Source organism: Chaetodon auriga, chromosome 3 (assembly GCF_051107435.1).
Source record: "Chaetodon auriga isolate fChaAug3 chromosome 3, fChaAug3.hap1, whole genome shotgun sequence".
Taxonomy (NCBI): domain Eukaryota; kingdom Metazoa; phylum Chordata; class Actinopteri; order Chaetodontiformes; family Chaetodontidae; genus Chaetodon; species Chaetodon auriga.
Window position 1 is genome coordinate 20,352,942 of NC_135076.1, and position 20,650 is coordinate 20,373,591.

General features: G+C 44.5%; 3 protein-coding genes across 3 annotated transcripts in view; 1 reads left to right on the forward strand and 2 right to left on the reverse strand.

The window, feature by feature from the left end:
* Nucleotides 1-161: 161 nt before the first annotated feature.
* cks2 (CDC28 protein kinase regulatory subunit 2) lies at nucleotides 162-2,211 on the forward strand. Its single transcript, XM_076726558.1, has 3 exons — nucleotides 162-350; nucleotides 811-938; nucleotides 1,591-2,211. The coding sequence occupies exons 1-3, from the start codon at nucleotides 292-294 to the stop codon at nucleotides 1,632-1,634; spliced, it is 231 nt and encodes a 76-aa protein (XP_076582673.1). The 5' UTR covers nucleotides 162-291; the 3' UTR covers nucleotides 1,635-2,211.
* cimap1d (CIMAP1 family member D) lies at nucleotides 2,121-4,817 on the reverse strand. The gene is made up of 5 exons (XM_076726557.1): nucleotides 4,329-4,817; nucleotides 4,158-4,251; nucleotides 3,531-3,641; nucleotides 2,970-3,083; nucleotides 2,121-2,693 (listed from the first exon to the last, which is right to left on the reverse strand). Exons 2-5 carry the CDS (start codon nucleotides 4,195-4,197, stop codon nucleotides 2,206-2,208), a joined length of 753 nt encoding a protein of 250 aa, XP_076582672.1. The 5' UTR covers nucleotides 4,198-4,251; nucleotides 4,329-4,817; the 3' UTR covers nucleotides 2,121-2,205.
* Nucleotides 4,818-5,921: 1,104 nt separating this feature from the next.
* cpamd8 (C3 and PZP like alpha-2-macroglobulin domain containing 8) overlaps nucleotides 5,922-20,650 on the reverse strand; it is a 41,495-nt gene continuing 26,766 nt past the window's right edge. Inside the window, exons 32-44 of the mRNA XM_076726555.1 lie at nucleotides 20,558-20,644; nucleotides 20,252-20,388; nucleotides 19,941-20,096; nucleotides 19,012-19,074; nucleotides 15,504-15,793; nucleotides 15,281-15,368; nucleotides 12,444-12,518; nucleotides 12,108-12,213; nucleotides 11,793-11,903; nucleotides 11,502-11,714; nucleotides 10,127-10,201; nucleotides 7,732-7,933; nucleotides 5,922-7,031 (exon numbers count right to left, since the gene is read on the reverse strand). Coding sequence (XP_076582670.1) covers nucleotide 7,031; nucleotides 7,732-7,933; nucleotides 10,127-10,201; nucleotides 11,502-11,714; nucleotides 11,793-11,903; nucleotides 12,108-12,213; nucleotides 12,444-12,518; nucleotides 15,281-15,368; nucleotides 15,504-15,793; nucleotides 19,012-19,074; nucleotides 19,941-20,096; nucleotides 20,252-20,388; nucleotides 20,558-20,644 — 1,604 coding nt within the window. The 3' untranslated portion in view covers nucleotides 5,922-7,030. The remainder of the gene's footprint in view (nucleotides 7,032-7,731; nucleotides 7,934-10,126; nucleotides 10,202-11,501; nucleotides 11,715-11,792; nucleotides 11,904-12,107; nucleotides 12,214-12,443; nucleotides 12,519-15,280; nucleotides 15,369-15,503; nucleotides 15,794-19,011; nucleotides 19,075-19,940; nucleotides 20,097-20,251; nucleotides 20,389-20,557; nucleotides 20,645-20,650) is intronic.

Below are 20,650 nucleotides of genomic sequence, written 5' to 3' on the forward strand. Positions count from 1 at the left end.
GTTGCAAACCGTACTTACTCGTTGAAGAGTTGTGCTTTCGCAGTCGAGTCCGTCATCTTCTCAGACATAGACGATCTAAGCAAATGGAAAGTCCACGTGCTGCTGCTTTGACCAACCCGGGCGTTGCGGGCAACCGTTGGGGTTTGAATTGTCCTCTGAAAACAGCGGCAGATGACAGCAGCTTGTTGCGCTCAGTTATTTTGTTAGAAGTTAAGACTCCGAGCTAACTCTGCCACATTACGCGAAAACAGCTTTCTGGACGTCAGGTTTGACTTCTATCCTCCACTGAAAATGTCGAAAAAACAAATTTACTATTCGGACAAGTACAACGACGAGGAGTTCGAGTACAGGTAACGTATGATTAACGTTTTTGGCGTCTGTTAACGTTGTTTTCAAAAGTCCGTTAGCTTAACGTCAAAATCAAGGCACGGTTGATTTGGCTAGCTAATGTACGTGGCACAACATAACGTTAACGTCTGCTGGCAGCTTAATTTCGGTATGGGTGAATTAGTAAACTACTACTGAGGATATAATTTAGCTTAGCAAAAAGCTAACAACACTCAAACAACAACCACAGGGCTCGACGTTACCCCCTTGTACACTTAATAGCTAGCCATGCTAACTGCTACCTTAACGCTCGGGTTTGGTTTGAACGTCGTGGGGATGACGCTAGTTATTGTAAATGCAATGTTAAAAAAAGACTTAACATTACAAGTATCGTAAATTGAGGCTTCTAGTTATCTAAACTGCATTTTTCAACGCTAACGTTAAGTTACTGATAAACCATGCATTTTACTTACGTCTCTTCAGGCATGTCGTGCTTCCAAAGCAGCTGTCTAAACTGGTGCCCACCTCTCACCTGATGACAGAGGACGAGTGGAGGGGACTCGGGGTGCAGCAGAGCCAGGGCTGGATTCACTACATGATCCACAAACCAGGTGAGTAACCATGGACTTGAGGGATAGGTTCACATTTTTTCTTAAAACAGTGCTAACTAGCCGATGTGTATATCAAAAGAGTTGTTGATCATTTTAAGTGTTCTCTCTGTCCCCGCTGGTTATGAAGAGATTCTTTCTTACCATTTTGGCACCAGATGGGAGCAAAATCTACAATCCCTATCCTGTGCTCAGCCAAAGGCAATGTATGGTTTCAGCAGCTGCATGGGTATTTCCAAAGTTGTAGTATTTTTAGAACAAATTCCCCTTTATCATCATCATCCCCTAACTGATACTGCTGAAGCCTCGTTTTAGCTTTAGCTCAGCTTCAGAGGGCATATTTTCACAGGACTGTGTATTATGCTTGCCATCTCCTATATTGTAGTCTGCCACAAAGGGATCTCTCAGGACCAATATATGGAGAAGTGGAATGATTACAGTGACCAGTAACTCTTGTTTTACTTCAACATGTGGGTGTTGTAGTAAGGTAGAGCAATATCTGAATCTACCCTAAACTAGCTATCCAAACCCTGTTACTAGACTGTGATGAGAGTTGTATGCACAGAGACCACAACTATGTTCATGACACTGTATGGTGTAACCGCGGCGCAGTGGATGATGCTTAAAGATGCCTCTCCTTTGCTTTACTCTCCAGAGCCACACATACTGCTTTTCAGAAGACCTCTCCCAAAGGATTAAATGGGATCCATCTATAAAATGCCTGCTATCATCTTTGCTGATTTGTACTGTCTTGGGACATACATCTCTCCTACATACATCTCTATATATGTTCTAATGCATAGAAAACCTTTAGTTGTGTTTTTGTCTTTTCAAACTCCCTCAATTTTTAGAGGTAATGAGAGGCAAATAGCTTGATTCCACTGTGAATGAGAAACATCTAAACAATATGAAGGTGAAAGATTGCCTGTCAATTGTACATTTTAATACATTTTTTAAATGTCTTTTGGTGCCATTTTGTTTTGATTGGTTTATTTACGGAGTCTGTACATACACAGGGATGTGTTTTTCCTCGAGCCCAAGACTTTCCCAAAAGAGCTTTCTGTGTTTGGACATTTCCTGTTCTTTAAACTTTTGTTTGTGTTGTGTACATAATATTATTTCTAGATATTATAAATTTCTACAGTGAGTCATGTTTGATTCAACAAGTTCTTTGTTGCTGCAAGAACAAAATAAAATGTACGTCTTCATGCGTTTACTCAAGAATATTTTTTTCAACCAGATCACAGAATTATGTTTGTCAGAGTGACGTTCAGTCAGAAACACTGACAACTAGTGGAGTAACAAATTCTGAGTGTCTGATGCCCAGGGAGTAGGCTGGTGCCCGAGCCTTGTGGATTGTCACCTTCTCTGGGTTATAAGCTCCAGGGCCAGGTTTCTTGGTGGCATCTCTGGGTAAGTTGTGGCGTCCCAACATGGAAAAAGCAGGCTGTCGGTGTAAATAAACACTTGGGTCCGTACTGTTGTACCTGCAAGGCCCTGGCGTCTTGGCTAAATCCACAGACGGTCCCCCCGTGCTGTAACTACCTGACATTGTGTAGCTTGCGCTGGCTGGCTTGTTTGGGACTTGAGGGCCCATGATCGGAGGGAGACAGTACTTGTTAGGAGCAGGTACTGAGTCGATGCCCCGGTAGTGTGTACGAGAGCTCATTGTGTAGGACGGGGCTCTACGTTGGAGGTTGCATGGTGGGGCTTTCTCAGGGCTGTATGCACCTGGGCCAGGTGTCTGGAAGAGCTCCTCTGGTGAACAGAAAGCCGTTGAATAATATAAACAATCAACTCAACACCATATGTTAGAGTGTGCACACTTAGCAGGGTTCAGATTGTCAGTTGTAACAGCTGACTGGATCTCTAGAAGTGGTGTCAGCAACAAATGTTTTTGCACAAGGGTTCACGCTTTCACAATAACAGAGCTATTCGTTTGGCCTTAGTTTAAAATTCATAATTACAACATACACATGAATCAACGAAATGATCAAAATAAGGCTCATTTTACTATTATGTATTGGAACTTACTCTCTGCTTTCATCCGGCCCAACATTGAGTATGCAGGAGTGCCATCCCTTCCAAAACGAGTGACTTTTGCATCAATACGATACTGAGGCCCTGGACTTGAGTCAACACAATACACTGCAGGGGAAGTAAACATTTACCATCAGTCCAACGAGATGCCTCCTCTGTCAGTTTGGCAATGGTCCTAAGACAAACAGGCAAGCTGAACGTCAGGTGAAAAACAACTACACAACTATGAGGTGTTGTCTCCCCCCACTGGCTTTAATTTGACATTACACCACTGAAGACCTGCACCTCTCAGTGACTTCGCTCATATGATGCATTTGAGGAGATGAAATCATTCTGAAAAGATGAGCACATCAGTAATTGTAATCAAATAAATTATATATAAAAAAATCATTGTGATGTTTCTCTTTGGTGCCTGCTCTGCTTTTTTTCTTAACCATGACAAGATTTATGGCTTTGACCAAGACCGTATCGAAGTGTTTAATTACATTAATAATAAATGGTTCTTTTGAAGTTATATGATAGTCTCAAAGTTAGAGGCAGAGATGAAAAACTCACTATTGTCACTCATCCTGCCATGGAAAGAATAGGCAGGGCTTGTTGGCTTGGTGAAGTCATGGCCAACAAATCCAATGGTGGGAGGAAGCCCGTAGCGCCCAGGTCCTGGCCCTAGAGACAGAGACATATCACAAGTGCACATCACATGCTCAGTTTGCTTCTTTTGCCCAAGCAACAAGGACTCCTCATTTACTATCATAAATGACAAAGAAGCAGCAAGTTATGACATTTAAGAAGCTAGAATCAGCAAACCTTTGACATTTTTAGCTGTGTTGTGCAAAATTATTGAATTTTGCTTAACTCAGAATAACTGTGACCACCATCTGATAGTGTACGCTGGGTCAGACCATCAGCTAGCAAGCGGGATGCAGCACACATCAAAACACAACCTTAGGCGAAGCATTACATCAGCATACAAGTGTTCAGCTGCATGTGCACAAGCAGAGAAAGGAGCGAGTCCCGGCAGGTCTGCACACTGAGAAGTCCTCTACTCTGTTCAAGTCAGTGTTCCCCCTGTGACATTATGAAATGACCGACTGGAACATAGCGAGTGATACTGACGCCCTGACACAGGATGAACAGCTTTATACACTTTTGTAAGAACTGTTCTTTTATCGATGAACTTACCTTTTTCTCTTCCTGCAATTTCTGGGTATTTTTTCTCCATTTGACTGTTTGTAGAAGTGATGGATACCCCAGGAATCCCTCAAAGGCAGCAATCCTACTGAAATATTCATACGTCAAACATAACAACAAAAGACTGAAGAAATAATCATTTTAAAATCATAAAAAAGACACCTTTGCACAGGTAATTCCCTCTTTCAGCTGGAACTGAGCCATGCTGCACGCTGATGAGCATCAGAGCAGCACCTCACTGCTTAATCCACGTCTCTCCTGCTGGACTTTCTTCAGTTGATTGTTGTGTCTCCTGGGCACAGCATCACTCATGCCCTGGCTGACAGTGAAACCCAGAGCGCTGCATGATCCAGAATCAATCCCTAATTTCCTCTGAAAACAATCAGGAAACCTGAGACGAATAACACACATCAACGCGTCAACAGCAGAGCTGACTGTGCACCGGAGGGGTTTTGTCTGTCCGCCTGTTCGTCCCTTTGTCCACCTGTGGTGGCTGGGACAGGTGAATAGCCCTTCCTCCACAGAGGTGGATGTATAGGTGCACTCAGCTGGTACTCGGGAACAATGTCATCACTCCGATTCACTCTCGTGTAATGCTACCCCCCCTCTCCCCTGCAAACCATGAAACCAAGATCCCCCTCTCCCTCCTTTCTCTTTTCACTCTTTCTGCTCATCGTGTGTGGAGACGCAATATCACCCTTCAGTCATGCATGCGGTTGCCACAGTGACTGCTGTGGATGGTCTGCCACGGCCAGGTCCCCTGCACTGCTGGCTTATTGTCGCCACAGGAACAAAGTTTTTCCATTTAGACTGGAGCAGGAAATCCTGCTGCATCTGCCCAAAGCTTAGAGGGTGAAGTTGTTGACATGTTCCAAAACTTTTACGTGAATTGCGAGTACATGCACAATACTGCCCTGACACTGCACGCTGTGTTGTGCACATTTTCTTCCCCCAAACACAGATGCTCAAAGCCCCCTCACAGATGCAGGGTCAGATGCAGTGCAGCACACCTGGAGCCGTTACAGGCCAAGTGAAATGCCAACATGCAATCCTCTGGTTTCTCATCTTTAACTGAGGGTCAAACCCAGCAAACAGTTCCAGTTTTGCCCTCTTTGATCTTCTCTCATCCCAGTAATGATTTGTAGTTGGGATTTGAAGGGCCCATTTAAAGGCCTGGGCTGCTAGAGGTCACAGTAACTGAGAGGGTCGACAAGTGACGTGCAGAAAACAAACATTAAACATTAACAGGCTCTAACTCCCTCCCAGGCTGCTGCTTTGGTAACACTAATCTGTCGTACACAAACACTTAAGAGATGTATACAGTGTGTACAACACTGATACACACACGTACATGCTTTCTGTCTCTAACGCAGAGGCATGCCTGGGATCAGAGAGTCAGTTATCAAAGCAGAGGGCCCTGTGAAACAGCAGGGTTGTAATACAGCTCACTGCTGACAGGAAATTATCTCCAGACTTAACTAGCCTTTCAAAGGAAATGGAGCAACACAGCCTCTGCTCGTGGAGCAGATACACGTACCGTGCCGCGTCTGCAGAGGTCAGATTGTTCTAAAAAGCAGCGAGGGTCAAGGCATTTCTTTCCTACTGTTAAACAAAGTGTAAGTACACAGGCTAAAACAGAAGCAGGAAGGGCAAAAGGCGTTTCCTTAAAGCAGGCAACCCATAAACGGCTGGACACACGAGCTTATTCACCACAGCATCAAAACCCGAATGTAAAGGCAACGAAAGCAAAACCTTGGATTGTATACAAATTTTATTCTCGTCTGTTTGAAAAAGCACAATATTTGATATGAATAGGGGCTACATTTAATCAAATTTGGTACATTTACAGGAATTCAAAACTTCATTCTTGATTTTTTTTAAGTTGATTGCTTCACGAATCAAAATTTAACAAAAACAAAATAGCTTATAAACTGTACAATCAAATCTCAAGGTAGGTAAGGTGAAAGGTGGCTTGAGGGTAGATAAAGGTTCCAGAAACATTTGGGCCGGCGCGTCCTAAGTGGACCAGCGGTCGCGAGGCGCGCATCTTGTAACGGTAAAGTTTGTGGTTTGAGTCGGCCAGAGACCAGTCTCCTTCTCTTTCCTTATGTTTCCTGTCAATCTCTACTGTGCTATCTAATAAAGGCTAAAAGCCCAAGAAAAATCTTAAAAATGAAAAACATTAGAGCTTATGTTTCTGTAAAGCATATGGTTAGCATATGTCTTTTTTCCAGCAGGATACCAGCACAGGAATTTCATCAAACATTTCAATAATTGGGTTAAAGCTTGCTATGAAAGAAAAAAAAAAAAGCCTTTGACAGCACATACCTTCTGAACTCAAAGAACCACAAGGGCGAAAGTAGACTGTATGGGCGGGCAATGACAAAAATCAAATCAAATAAAATAAAAATAAAAATGATATGACCTCTAGCTACAAATAAATACCACAGATAGAAAATATAACAAAATATTTTGCTTAAAGTCAGGTGTAATTACAAACATAAATACTTGATTATTTCTTCTAGTGATTATAAAGGCAGTACAGTGAATAACAAAGAAGCTATGGTGCCTATTGGTGACTGGGAGTCTGGAGGAAGAAAAATTTTAAGTCTGGAGGGCACTAGCTTAATAGCAGTCGCACAGAGTCACATCCACACACAGACGTATAAATGCATCTACGCAGACCCCATTCACATCAGCACACAGCACACACACTCCCACACAAAGTCACACATTCTCCAGACTCCACCATCTCTTCCTTTCAGGCTGAGCAGGTCCCAAGTCTCTCTTCTCTTTCCATTCACTAGCATATTCACAAATAATGTACAATTTGGAGGTGGGTATGGCTTCACTCTGTGGGCGTTTCTGTGGACGACAAGAAAACGGGACACACACTCGTTGTAAGACCGTCTCAGACACTGTGAGAGCTGTAGGCAGGAAACTGTTTTTTCTTTAACATTATCCCCAGGGACAGACCTCAAACCTGCAAATCATTACCCATAACTGCTTTTAAAAGACTGCTTCTGACTCAATGATCGAGCTGTTTAGACAAGGGATTAAACCTCAGTTCATTTTCAGTTTCACTGCAGCGTAATTCTGAGGATAAGGCTGAATAAATTCTATACTTTCAACAAGACCGATGCACAGACTGTATGACAATGTTATCTGTGTACCCAGCTTCATTAAAAACACGTCACTGAGCCAGACTGGTTGACATGTTCTTTCAATATTATGAAGGTGGGCAGTGCAGTTTATGCTGAGTCGATCCCACATACATCTCCCTGCTGCTGTAAATACTCATTAGAGTGCCTGAAAATAGATCCCAGCAAATACCCTGTTTACTCTTCTTTGCCTGATGTTTTCGAAAAACTGAGCCCTTTTAAACATTTATTTTTCATGGCCTGAACGAGCTTTAGGCTGAGCGCTATAGACAGGGTCGGGAACTCAGCAAGTATTGAGAGACAGACAAATGCATTGTTGGCTTTGCTCTTTTTATGAGTTTTGTTGGCAGTAAGAAACATATTGAACAATCTTAAGTCAAAAGCATCAATGGTGCAGCTCGTACCATCGCTCAGGGGTGTTTTTTGTGTCCAGTGTGGGTAGCTGGGTATCTGCAGGCAGGAGCGCCTTCTGTCCTACATGCCCTCCACCTTCAGGAAGGTCAAAATGGTCTCCTCCCTCTGCATCAGCAAGGAAAGGCTCTGAATCTGGGTCGTATTCATAGGAGTAGTAGGACACCTCTGCCATGGACCCCTGCTCCTCCTCACCTGGGGAGATCGGGGGTGGGATGAGATGTGGAGACATATGAAAACAAATGAGAGCAGGTAGAAACCAGGTTTTGACAAGGGAGTCACTGATGGGTTGATCACAATATCTGATAACCAGTGAAGAAGTACTTCAGTTAGTTGCTGGAGATGAAAGAACTGGGTGTCATAGAGACTTAAAGGTGCCCCTGTGGAGTTTTTGACCATTAGTAGCGTTATGGAGCAGCGTGTGCAGAACCAATATGCAGGCAGGTGATCCGATACACATTCCCACCAATGGTTTTATTTTATTCCAGTGATCTACTGGTGACACTAACACACAAAGAAAAGGGAAGCCAACAGTAAACATAGCAGGTTTCAAACTTAGAGGAAAAACTGTCTTTGCAAAAAGGAAGAAAATGCATTCAGACTGTTTGTTAGGACTCAGCGCTTTTTGGTGAGAAACACTGAATGTGAACATTACTTTTGTTTGTTTACAAGAAAACTCCTCGAGGCACCTTTAATACCCTGTGCATCTGAAGTTCTCGTCGCAATACCCCATCACAGACAGTAGGGGGCCCTCCCTGCTTGAAATGGTGGATTCTCACATGGCATGCTACTTCCAAAAATCACACATTTTGGATAAGGGTATAACTTTATTACATCGTCATTTTACTATGAGCACCTACTATGAGTCCACTGCAACCAGATCTTACTATCAGAAGTTTGTGGTACACATTGGACTTAATGGTGCGGTCTAAACACATAATTGCATACACAAAATGAACATGTAACAGTTGCTTTTTAAAGTGGGAAATTAAACGTCCACATGGCTGAAACGCTTCCAAAGTGAAGCCTGCAAGTCTGCGTATCCATTATACTGTATGCTGTCTTCTGGTACAAGTTCACTTATAAGACAAGTCTGCACAGGGAGGCTAATTCCAGAGCTTCAGCTTCCTCTGCTGCTCCAGTGGAAACTGTCATTTCCTTGGCACAGCCCACCTTCACCTATTACACTCTCAGTGCACTAAGCGGGCATGTCGTCGGCGTTCTAATGGTTTACAATGACAGTGTTTTTACAGTACTTATTCAATCTAATCATCCCAGGGTTATCATACTGTAGCTGAGTGTGTGTGTGTGTGTGTGTGTGTGAGGACGTATTTGCCTGTGTGAGCATGCAATATGTGAATGTGTGTGTGCATATATAGATATACATGTGTGTGTGTGTGTGAGTGCATAACAGCATTCCTGTGGTGAGTGTGAAGTGTTAGCTTTTGTACTAAGGAGACCTTTGACTGAGAGCAGCTTTGTGAGCAGCAGCTACCGGGAGCTGCAGGCTGGGAAACAAGTCAGTGCAGGCTGTGCCACATCACACACACACACACACACACACACACACACACACACACACACACACACACACACACACACACACACACACAAACACCTGTACATAACTCAGACATTCATATAGGCAGAACTTAGTGTTATATATCAGCTCACATATACACACATGCAGTTCATGCACACGCAGCGTGCATGTACAGTATGCAGCTTGTGAATGACTGCAGCGTCTTTTTATGTTTCTGTTGCCAAATGTAACACAGCTACGTCCTCCCTCCACACGCAGCCAAACATCCTATCAGGAATTCTCTGGCCGCCTCTCTGGAAGTGGCAGCTGATCTAAGCTCATGGCAGAGCTACAATCAAGCCTGCAGTGTGAAACCTATCCACCTATTTATCACGCCGACTGTAGACATGATGTGGTGGCAGGGGAATGTGCTGCCACACACCCCACCTACGTATCTACTTTCTTCCTCACATCCTTTCCCTCCTTCTACCCTGCTCCTTTTTCTCTTTCTTCTTTCATCTCACCTCCCGCTCATCCCTCTTTGACTGTCTTTCTCCCCTTTCTTTTCTCAGCTGTACACCCCCTAACACACCCTTTCATCTCTCTCTCACTCTTTCTTCTTCTTGCCCTTGTGAACTCCCATTCTCCACGTTAGCAAAGAAAACACACAATCAAGTGAAGGAGTAAAAGCCACTATAGGCAGAAAATGTATAGAACAGTGCTGCCTCTGCAGCTGGCCTTAGCGGGCAGATGGAGGGAAGGTTGAAAGGAAAGAGGGGTGAAATGTAAAAACTGAGAGGTGAGTGTATGGGGGAGACGATGCATAGCTGTGTGTGAGCAGGGAAAGGTGTGGTATATGAAGTTACCTGTGTGTACAGGCACTGAGGGCTGCTCGGTTTCCTGGCTCGTTACTGGTTGTCTGTCCTCCACTGTGGTCTCCACTGGAAATACAAACACATACAAACACACACACGTTGGATTATTCACGGTTATGAGTGCCACAGCACCTAAAAAAATAGTAATGAATTCAACAGAGTTTCAGTGTTGCATAATCTAAATGCTGCACAGAAGCATTATCCACCCCACTGAGCAACACTTCTTGGCAAAACAATGATGTACACTCAGCCTCAACAGAGGCCTGCGTTAAAATCTTTCCAAAAATAGCAGGGGCCAAACCATAGCCAGAGGGGCCGTGTGTGGAAACAAATTGTATCTTTTTCCCTTTCAAAACAGGGAAATGGTGGCATGAATCTCCCCCACACAACCATACACAAACAAACAAGGTCAGGGAGCTTGAAACAAAATTACGATTCTTTTGATAATCTACAGCATGAACCACTTGGCACAAACTGAGGTCTTTTCCCACCAAAGTTTTGTCTATGCCTTTTCCCAATCTGCTCCACAACATGAAGGCTCCTTTGTTGTTGGGCTGTGCGTCGGAAAGGAATGTGACAAGGATTTCAAAGGGCTGGACAAAAGCACTCTGTCATTTGGAGAGAGCCCTGTAATACAGCAGCAGAGAGCGAGAGAGGGTGGGGGGGTGGGGGGGGTACGGAGGGTAGCTCTCCTCAGAAAACTCATCCAGTAATCAGCTCAACACCTGAACAGCTGTTTCTACAGCTCAGATCATGGCACACACGGAGGAGCATAGACACACTTGCATGTGTATGCGAACGGACACGCATACAGATACATGCACAGCGGACATGTGGACCATTATACACTCACATTGAGTTACAGCAACTGACTGGATCTGATAAAGAAAAGTGTCACAAGAGTTCCTGTGAAGACACACTCATACTACAGACGACTTTAAGTTCTGGGATGTGCTGTAAATGTCTGTGAATTACAGTCCACTCATTGTATGAATGTCTATACAGCTGATATAAGCTTGAATAGAGCAGCTATTTCCTGCTCTGGACATAATCTTCTAAATTTCACTGAATTGAGGGTGGGTGCACGCAACAAGAAATGATAAGCAGAACTATCAGATTGTGGCTCTTTCAAAATAATTGTCAACATCTAAGCAATAACTTCCATCCAAGTCTAGGAGTGTTCGTATGACAATCAGACTGATCTACCTTTACTTATTCAGCCCAACTTTTGTGTTCATGGTAGCCAGTTTTGTGTTTTGCTTTGCCCTAACCAATCAGTAGTTCCTCCTACCGGCAGACCTGTTTTAATGTAACAAGTCTGAGACGTAGCTCTGGAACCAGGTGCGCTGATGTGCAGAGCTCTTACTGTGAGGACACTGGGACAGCGGAACCTGCTTGATGCGAGTCCCGTTTCGACAGGCAAACACCTCCATCTGACACTGGTTCTGGTAGAGCTGCCCGTCTGAGCCACAAACTGGCTCCCCATCATAACCACAGTCCCTGTAGCAAGTGCAGCGCTCAAACTGCTCCTCCTCCAGACAGCCAAACACATTGTTGCACTGGTTCGCCTGCACAAAACCTGCAGAAAGAAATATGTTTTAAGCGATGATGGAAGTGGGGTGTCTGGGAATCTTTAAGGGTGTAGCATGTGTCTCACCTATCCACTGATTGGTTGAACTTTCCACCTCGTTGCAAGTGGGTCCATCGCACAGCTCCCGTGCTAGCGGACTGCTCTCGCTAACGTTGTAGAACCGGGTGGCCTCGAAGGCTGCATGACAAGCACAGACCCACACCGGCACGTTCACACGTCCACACACAAACAACGATGATGCTCACCATAACTAGGTCATAAACTTTAAAAAGTCCCATTTCCACAAAAAAGAAGCCACTTCATAAATCATGGTGAGTTAGACGTTTTCCTGCTCTGTAACTCTTTAAAGAGCAGCACTTAAAATATTCATCAGAGGCACACCTGGTTCATAGTAGTCATAGATCTTGACCGGAACAGGCGCTGTCTTGCCCACAATGTATTCCCTGACAGCTTGGAAGGCCACACACGTCATACACTGGCTGGGGATCTAAGAAGGGGTGACAAACACAGAAAAAACATGTACAAAACCCAACACCCAGAAAAGCAAAGAAATGTAGAGAAATGCAAATATTCACACTAACACACAAATCCTCCCCAGCCCTGTGCAAACACTGGTGAACAAGCCTCTCCTCATCCACCATCACCATACGCACAGTATTCTTCAGCATGAGCAGAGCCATGATGGCCACAACAAGGAGGGATTTGGATAAAACTCACCTCATCGAAGTAGAACAACACCTTTCTTCCATTCAGCTCATATCTCTTCAGACCCACTCGCTTGTCCATCAGCAGCTGATGAGGAAGACATGAGAAAATCAAGCTCAGTGTGCAGAAAAACACACAAGACAACTGGATTCTGACAGAGTTCGGCCTGGCTGAGTCCTGGAATTGGTCCAGAAATGTTGTAGGATATGTGAGTGTGTTGTTTATGTCCTTGGTGAGGCATGTTCAAAATACTTCTGTGGTGACTTTTGGCTTTATCTGATGAAGAGTAGAAAATGGACAAAGAACGCATGGCTTGTAGTCAAACCAGCTGTACATTTGTTTCCAACATTAATGGACAACTACTAGTCAAGGACATGGAAATGGACATAAATAGTAATCAGCACCACAGTGGACTGGACAGCTCCGTCTCATGCTAACTAGGGTTTACTATTCACTGAGATTAAATATGAAGTGTTAAATATGTAATGAAACCCTGGATTGATGTCCTAAAGGCTCTGTGAGCCGTTTGGCCACGTTGATATTAAGGGGTCCTCGCACAATCCACCATTGTCAGTTCAGCTGAGGTACATTACATGACTTCTTCATTACAGGCTTATTAAATGACAGCGAAAACCACAGAAACAATAATGGCGTCATAAATGTTGCAAACATGTGCCAAGATGTGAGGCATTAACCTTATAAACACTGCTTGTATCGATATCGATATGAATGGTGATGTGCTCACTTGCTGCCGTTCGTACTGAAGTGAATCTGAACAGAGGTGTGACCACTTTATTCAGACAAAAAGGAGAACAAACTGCACAGTCAGTGACTACAAATCAAACTGACGAGAACAGAAGGATTCGAATCAGCAGTGTGATTCATAATTTACACCTCCTGTACAGTGCCTTCATCACCAGCCTGTCAGACGCCGCATGGTCTGCATGAAAATGTGCTCTGTGAGCCACAAGTGGAATTCAGCCCATATGCACTCTACCATGACATGATGGCAGAGGTGGAAAAAGTGCAGGTCGCCAATCATGGACGTCATCTTAGTTGAAATCAACGAGGGATCCCAGCTCTCCTCAGGGATCGCCTAATCAGTGTTTCATTCTTAAGAGAGAGTTTCTGGTGTTTGTGAAGCTTGTGCACAAATGTAGAGTTGGGTCAGACATGCATAACCAAATGTAGTTAGGAATGTGTATGAATGAGTAATGGGGAAGCTGTTTACTGCAAATGTGAGAGTGTGCTCAGAGAGCCAGCAGAGTTAATTCCCCCCACCGGAGGATTTTTTTATTCTGTCAAAGGTGGCAGCCTTTGGACAGCAGGGGTTTATGAGGTGCTCAGCCTGAGCTGGCGCCACTGAGACACACATACACACTCTCTCCCTCTCTCTTTCTTACACACATGCTACACAATTGGTCCCTCTGTTTACGAAAGCATTGTTTGTATATCTAGCAACTAAACACTGCCAATGAACTCCCATAGCTCAAATGTTATATCCACAGTGTGTGCTGAGCTGTTAAACAAAGCTCATTATATTGGGTGATAAGAGGCCGTGGCTGTGGTAGCTCCCAGTCAGTCACCGGACTAATCATTCATGACTATAGCTTCCCCGAGAGCAACTAGACATGACTGTAGAAGCCAAGCTTGCCACCATAAATTGAGGAATGTAAGTGGCAGTCGGGCAGGCAGCAGTAAAACTCCAAGGGAGGCCAGCAGGGGTGTAAACTGAGCTTGTTAGCCACTACAGCTCGGGTCAGCCTCGACTGACACACTCACAGCAGTGTTTGTGTGTATGTGTGTGCATTTACCCAGGTAGCCAGAGAGGTGACTCTTTTAGAGGTGGGAGCCTGCAGACTAAGGCCCTATAACCGTCTAGTAATGAGGGACAGGCCTCTGATGGGTGGCTGGGGAGCTGACCTGGATCCAGCCCTTAAATTTCTCATCAATTTCTCTCGTTCTCCATCAGTATTTACCATTCCTCAATTTACCCATCCATCCTACATCTGTTACACCTTTAATCCGATCCTCTGTTTATTACAGGACATCTGCCTCTTCCCTCTGTCTTTTGTAAACTATACAAGCTTTCTCTAAGCCTCCACCTCACGTGGCCCAATGAGGTGACTGTTTTTGATCTTGTAGGCCCAGAGAGGCCCGATGGCCTCTGACCCTGGGACACTGTAACCCAGCAGTGCCTGAGTTAGTCTCTTATCATACCCCCCAAAAAACACCATAAAAAAAAGACCTTCACCTTAACGACCATTCCCGTGATGATGACGCACACAAACACGTGAAATACTTTCTCACTGCACATCTGCGCAGCACGCAGCGCTCGGGGGGGCTGTCCCATTTGAAGGAAGTGTTCAGGAGCTGTTCTATCCAACAACTTCTTACAATGGAGAGCATAACAGGTAAACACTTGACTCCTTGCTGCTCTGACAAATATTTACACAACACATTCTACGGCACCACCAGAATAATATCCGTATCCAAAGCGCGTTTGTTTACGCGAGCGTGTTTGGAGATGCATCCTGTGTGGGTGTGAATGTGTACACGTGAGTTGGTTTCGCAGTGGGTCTGCAAAGGAAACAGGAGGAGTCTGATGAATTCCATGACATACTGCGTTTCATCAAATGGCCTCCAGATGTGGACGCATCTGTCTCTCTTACTACCTGCTTTTTGGGTCTGGGCACTTACCTGACTGCTTGGCCTGCCTGTCCACAATCTGTGAGCCGCTAAGATCAAGAATAATAGCCAGTGGGGGTCTATGGGTCTGTGTATGTTCAGGATATACAATCTGTAACCCTTTGGCAAAGTGTGTGCTGTGTTTCAATGTGATGACATACCCTCTCTAGGCTTTCAACATCTGCTCGGAAACCAGAAATCATGGGAACCTCTATGACGGCCATGTTGGACGAGCCTGAATGGAGCCACCTAGGCAGAGAAGCGGGGATGTAATTTGTTAGAAGCGGAACTGTGCACATGTGTGAGGTCAACATCTTTATTTATGCGTGGTGTGTGTGTGTGTGTGTGTGTGTGTGTGTGTGTGTGTGTGTGTGTGTTTTCTACCTGGCACAGACTTCTAAGGAAATGTGGAAGTCCATTTTGTCCTGGTGGGCTGCTGGGTCGTCGTCATCAATGGGCGCCCGCCGCTTCCGGTTAAGCTCGGAGCGGTTGTCAGCACGGCTCCGGGAGCGTGAGGAGGGATGGCGGGAAGAGGAGGAGGAGGAGGAGGAGGAGGAGGAGGAGGAGGTGGAGGGGGGCTGCAGGTGTCGCTCCTGAAAAGGCTCTTTCAGGTCCACCTTGAGCTGAAAGGCTGGCTTGGATACTGGGTCAGGTAGGTTGTAAGACACATCGATCTGCAGACACACAGGGAGCAGCGCAGTGCTTAAGAAAGATATCCGTGAAGACTTTAAATGCTCAGACAGAGCACCTGATTGCCTCTAGGGGTGGCATTCATGGTTTCCAGAGGATGAATCCTCCAGAGTTTTCCTCTAGTGCCACCATGAGGTTTAAATTTGTGGTTTTGAGTGAAATGTCTCAACAACTATTAGATGAACTGCTGCTAAAATGTGGTGCACACACATTCATGACTCCTCAGTACATTAACTTTTAATCTAATGTTATCATTGGGTCAAATACCTGCTGAACTGATTACATTCCTATCAACCTCAGCTGTACTTCATGTTTAGTGCTAATGAGCAAACATAGCTTGACAAAGCCAATAGCACGGCTGTAGATTTTGTCATTTTTCCCTTTGTGATTGGGACATTAGGCCTTGAGCTAGTTTTACTTCTTCATTTGAGGAAATGACCAACAGCAAGCAGAGGCCTTGTGTAGGCTTCTAATAGAGACATGTAGTGTGTCAGATCCCCTGATAGTTTGTCATTTTGTCTGCTATCAAAACAAGTTTTAATTTGCTTGCCAAATATCTGGTATGTGTTTGAGGCAGCTATTTGTTAAAAAAAAAAAAAAAAAAAAAAAAAAAAAAAAATATGTGTATGGAGAAACAAAATTAATACGATTTGGCATCATGGATTGGAAACAAACTACTTGGAGTTCAAATATTTAAGACCTCCGGCCTTGAAAATACTAGAAAGTCAGGAAAAAAGAGAGTTTGGCTGCACTTTAAAGCAATAAACCACAAATCATATTCACTGGACACAAGACATGCATTCAGAAGACTACTAGTATTTCAGCCTGAGGACAACTCACTGCTTTGATGCTCTTTATAATTTCACAGAAGATTATTATTCCCAGACCTGTACACATTCTGAATAAATCATCCAGTCTGATTTGAGACCTTTGCAAAGCTACTAAATAATAATCCTGAGGCACAGGACGTAAACTCATCACATATAGTATGTCTGCAAACACACACACTGGCAGGTCTCTTTGATTGCCCCGCTCTTGTATTTCATTAGAGCCCAGGTGCTGCTGGCCCGAGGGGCTGTCAGAGGGGTGTGTTGATGCATGGGGAGGTGTAGATGGAGAGAAAGTAGAGAGGGAGAGAGGTGTGAAGAAAGAAATTGTGTGTTTGTGTGTAAGAAACATGCTGAAGAGAACGAGTTGGAGGACGTTTCAGGCACTGCGGCGAACAACATCCGCTGCGCTAGCTGGCTCTGCCTCCGTCAAATCAAGTCATATCACACATACTGGTTTCCAAAAAAAAAGGGGGGGGGGTTTAAACATCCTTGATCACACGTGCTTTTTCGTTTAAGCCCTGCTTGGTTTTCAAGCAGACGAGCGTTTCAACATGAGTGATAAGATGAGATCACAGAATGTCATCCAACAAAGAGGAAAAAATGACTCCTGGTGTTTACGAAAGGGGTTTTTGTTTGTCTGTGACATCGTCGGACTTAAACAGAAAGGACGGAGCACGCTGATTGATTCACAGCCTTCACTAGCGATAACAGACTGACGTTGTGGCACTGCTGGATCTTCAGCTTGGACAAAGACATGAGGCAAACAACATATATAATCAACCTAGACCAGGTGTTTCAAATGTTTGGATAATGAATCCAAGGGTGGAAGTTGCCAGAGTCAGTGTCCAAGTGGCCAGAGCCTGGTTTAGTGAAGTACTTGTTGTCCAATGAGCTAGAACATTGTGCACGGTGGTCTCAGTGGAAATGATCTGCAGGCTGGTCAGCCAGTGAGGAGACAGAGTGAGGTGGGTTTCCAGTGTCAGAAGTCTGTCTTTCAGATTGAGCTTCCCTTGTAAAGAGTCTGTGTTCTTTTGTTTCTGACAATCTGGAATCTAGGAAAGAGATCGTCAGTGATACAGCCGCGTCAGCTGTGGTTATGGATTCTGAGCAATACAACTCTGGCAGGAGAAGTCAACTATCTGAGGTGGAGTGTTTTAGAACTCAAGTCAATACTGACAACTCAAAGAATCAAATTCATGAATATACTGTCTCTGCTTTGAAACGGGGATGGACAACAGAAAAAGAAAAAGGCTCCCTGATTGCTGATTGAGCTAGACTGTCCTGTCTTTTATGGTCTGTGCAAAGTACATAAATTCCACCATCAATCCCCCCTCCCCCTGAATACATCTGTGTTGGTAGTCTGTTACAGTTTGTTGATTTCTTTGCTACAAAATTTGTCTCATGTCCTTCCTTGGAGACACTGTTGATATACTAAACATTACCAGAGTGTTCCAAGAGCCTGCAGAGCCTGTATACATGCATACATCATGAAATAGGTCTCGATGCTCTCACCCATTACCTCAGCAAACATCCGAAGTCCTACTTAGACTGTCAGAAATGATTGTCATCAAGAGCTTCTTTAAGTGTTTGGATTTCTATTACTTGCACAGCTAAGGGGCGGTGCTTTTGCTGCTTTGGGTTTATGGGAAGAGAAATTCGTTCATAAAGCATTCCAAAAGACATTTTGTTTAAAAGATATATCGATGATACTGAGAGGTGATAGAGGAGAGCGGTCTGATTTTTCTGCAATATCTAAACTCTGCTTCTAATGATGGAACAGCATGAAACTTGTAACTCATGTCTAAATATCAGCTATGCCTCCCCTGATCACAATTAAACGTCACAATCTGGGAGACAGACTGCTTCATTCTGATACTAGAAAACACCTGACACTGTCTCACGGCTGTCTAATCAACCTAAAGGTTTTTCCGCTGCGGCCACGGTGCACAATGTTCTATCTCCACTGACACCAAGTACTTTACACATCCATGTGAAAATATTCCATTAAACCCTTCATTAACTGCAGCAGAACACACTGCCTTTAAAGCAACAGATACACAAAAACAGATTCAGCTGCATTTTGCTGGATGAACCTTGTTTCAAGGAGGAAGTAAACAGCATCCTGTCCACGGGACCACAGGAATAAACAGGAGTGAACAACACATTCCAAAACAGCTGGCTAAACTCTACCAGATTACTCCAGTTTACAGGGAAGAATTTGGGCATTATGGGGCAATGGCGACTGACTCCCCTGTACTGCCAGATTCTTGCTGAGAGCCCATGAAGTAAGAATTACAGTTCCTTTTTTGGCAATGTTCAAGAAAGCAAATGTGTCTGTTTATATGAGCTTGTGTGTGTGAGCACTACAATACCTGCATGAGACAGCAGCCTTCTCCCTTAGCGCTGACAAAAAGGCCTGTGGGGATACTGGGGATCTGGAAAAAAGAAAGAGAGAAGAGAAACAAAGAGTCAGAGGGGGCAGGGAGAGGTGAATGAGTCATTTATCAAGTGAATGAATGCTGTAGGCTGCTGCGCTGCCACTAGTGGTTCCCTGGCTACTAACCAGCAGGCCTTAATTGCCCCCAATTAAGCTGACACCACTAATCACAGCAGAGGAACATGCCCGGCAGAGAGAGCGCACTGCACTCTCACCTGAACCACTCTGGCTGTCTGATGGAGCACTTTCTCACACACACACACACACACACACACACACACACACACACACACACACACACACACACACACACACACACACACACACACACACACAGCAGCAATGACCCGATGCCACAGTGGCCCGGCCAAGGTAATTCACGCCCACGCTGTCAAGTTTGCAATGTGTGGGCAAATGGGCCAATAAAACACAGCTATTAAATCAACAGACCAACAAGGTGGTTTTTGGGAAATCCAGCCCAGTTAAGCCTGGTTTGGTTTGGCAGTGTGAAAAAGGTCGTGGTTACTAAACAGCCACAGAAACATAGAGATTAATGTTAGTGCCAGAGTGTGGCTCTGGTACATAGATGCTCATCAATCACTGTTGTCGAGAGGGAAAAGTTTCTAAATTGCATGAAAATAATGGGGCTTTTCTGCGGTGAAATGCCTCCCTCTGACGACCTGGTAATCATTACTGGAACTGACAATTAATGTTGATAGAGTGCCGTCAACTTAGATAAACAATCTCGAGGCAGCAGCACGGCAAACCGCTTGTTGTGCCTCATCTGCACACAAAAACACGAAGGAGCACGCTCGCCATAAAAGAATCATTTCTACTAATCGCTGTTTCCAGGGCTGTGATTACCTTGGCACTCTGGAGGAGTTTCTTGTTGTCCCTGTTGAGTTCAAAGGTCTCCTGGAAGTCGAGGTTGGTGGAGGCCAGCGAGATGGTGAGGTTGACCCCTCCGACATAAGACAGGATGGCGTACTCGGACAAAGCCTGCAGAGCTACACACGTGTCCTGCACAGGGGTTTCAGAAAGATCTACTTTACGCTTGAGTTTTGGAACAGATAAAATGCATTTTTAGTTTGATTTTCATTTATTTGATTATGACTTATATTTAGAGAGAAAGTGCCTGGACCAAAACACAAGAGAAGCTCGAGAAAGAGGGCTACCTGTGTGGAGGAGAAGCCACCCAAGGCATTCCTCTGCTGAGAGAGCCATTTGACCACAGGCAGGGCTGAGGCCACATCTCCTAGGAGGGTGTAGGTCAGGAGACCGTAGGCTGTCATCTCCACCTCTGCTGACACCACTGGGAACAAATTAATTATGAAGATTCATATTTGGATTCTACATTTTTATTTTCAGACCAGATCAGCTTTGTGTGGTTGGACAATAGGATGAAAGGAAGCAGCCAGCATGAATGGAGGAGACATATATTTCCAATAGACAATATTAAATCCAATAGTTGAACAGTGTACCTGACTGAGAGAGGCCATCACTGAAGCCCATGAAAGTGTCCTCATCTGTCATTGTACTGCCAGTCAGACTCCAGTGGGTGAGTCCATCTACGA

Coding starts and splice junctions, on each gene's coding strand:
- cks2 (XM_076726558.1), top strand. CDS start 292: ATGTCGAAAAAACAAATTTACTATTCGGACAAGTACAACGACGAGGAG. Junction 351..810: donor GACGAGGAGTTCGAGTACAG/GTAACGTATGAT, acceptor ACGTCTCTTCAG/GCATGTCGTGCTTCCAAAGC. Junction 939..1,590: donor CTACATGATCCACAAACCAG/GTGAGTAACCAT, acceptor TTTACTCTCCAG/AGCCACACATACTGCTTTTC.
- cimap1d (XM_076726557.1), bottom strand. CDS start 4,197: ATGGAGAAAAAATACCCAGAAATTGCAGGAAGAGAAAAAG. Junction 3,642..4,157: donor AATTGCAGGAAGAGAAAAAG/GTAAGTTCATCG, acceptor CTCTGTCTCTAG/GGCCAGGACCTGGGCGCTAC. Junction 2,694..2,969: donor GGGCCGGATGAAAGCAGAGA/GTAAGTTCCAAT, acceptor TCTGTTCACCAG/AGGAGCTCTTCCAGACACCT.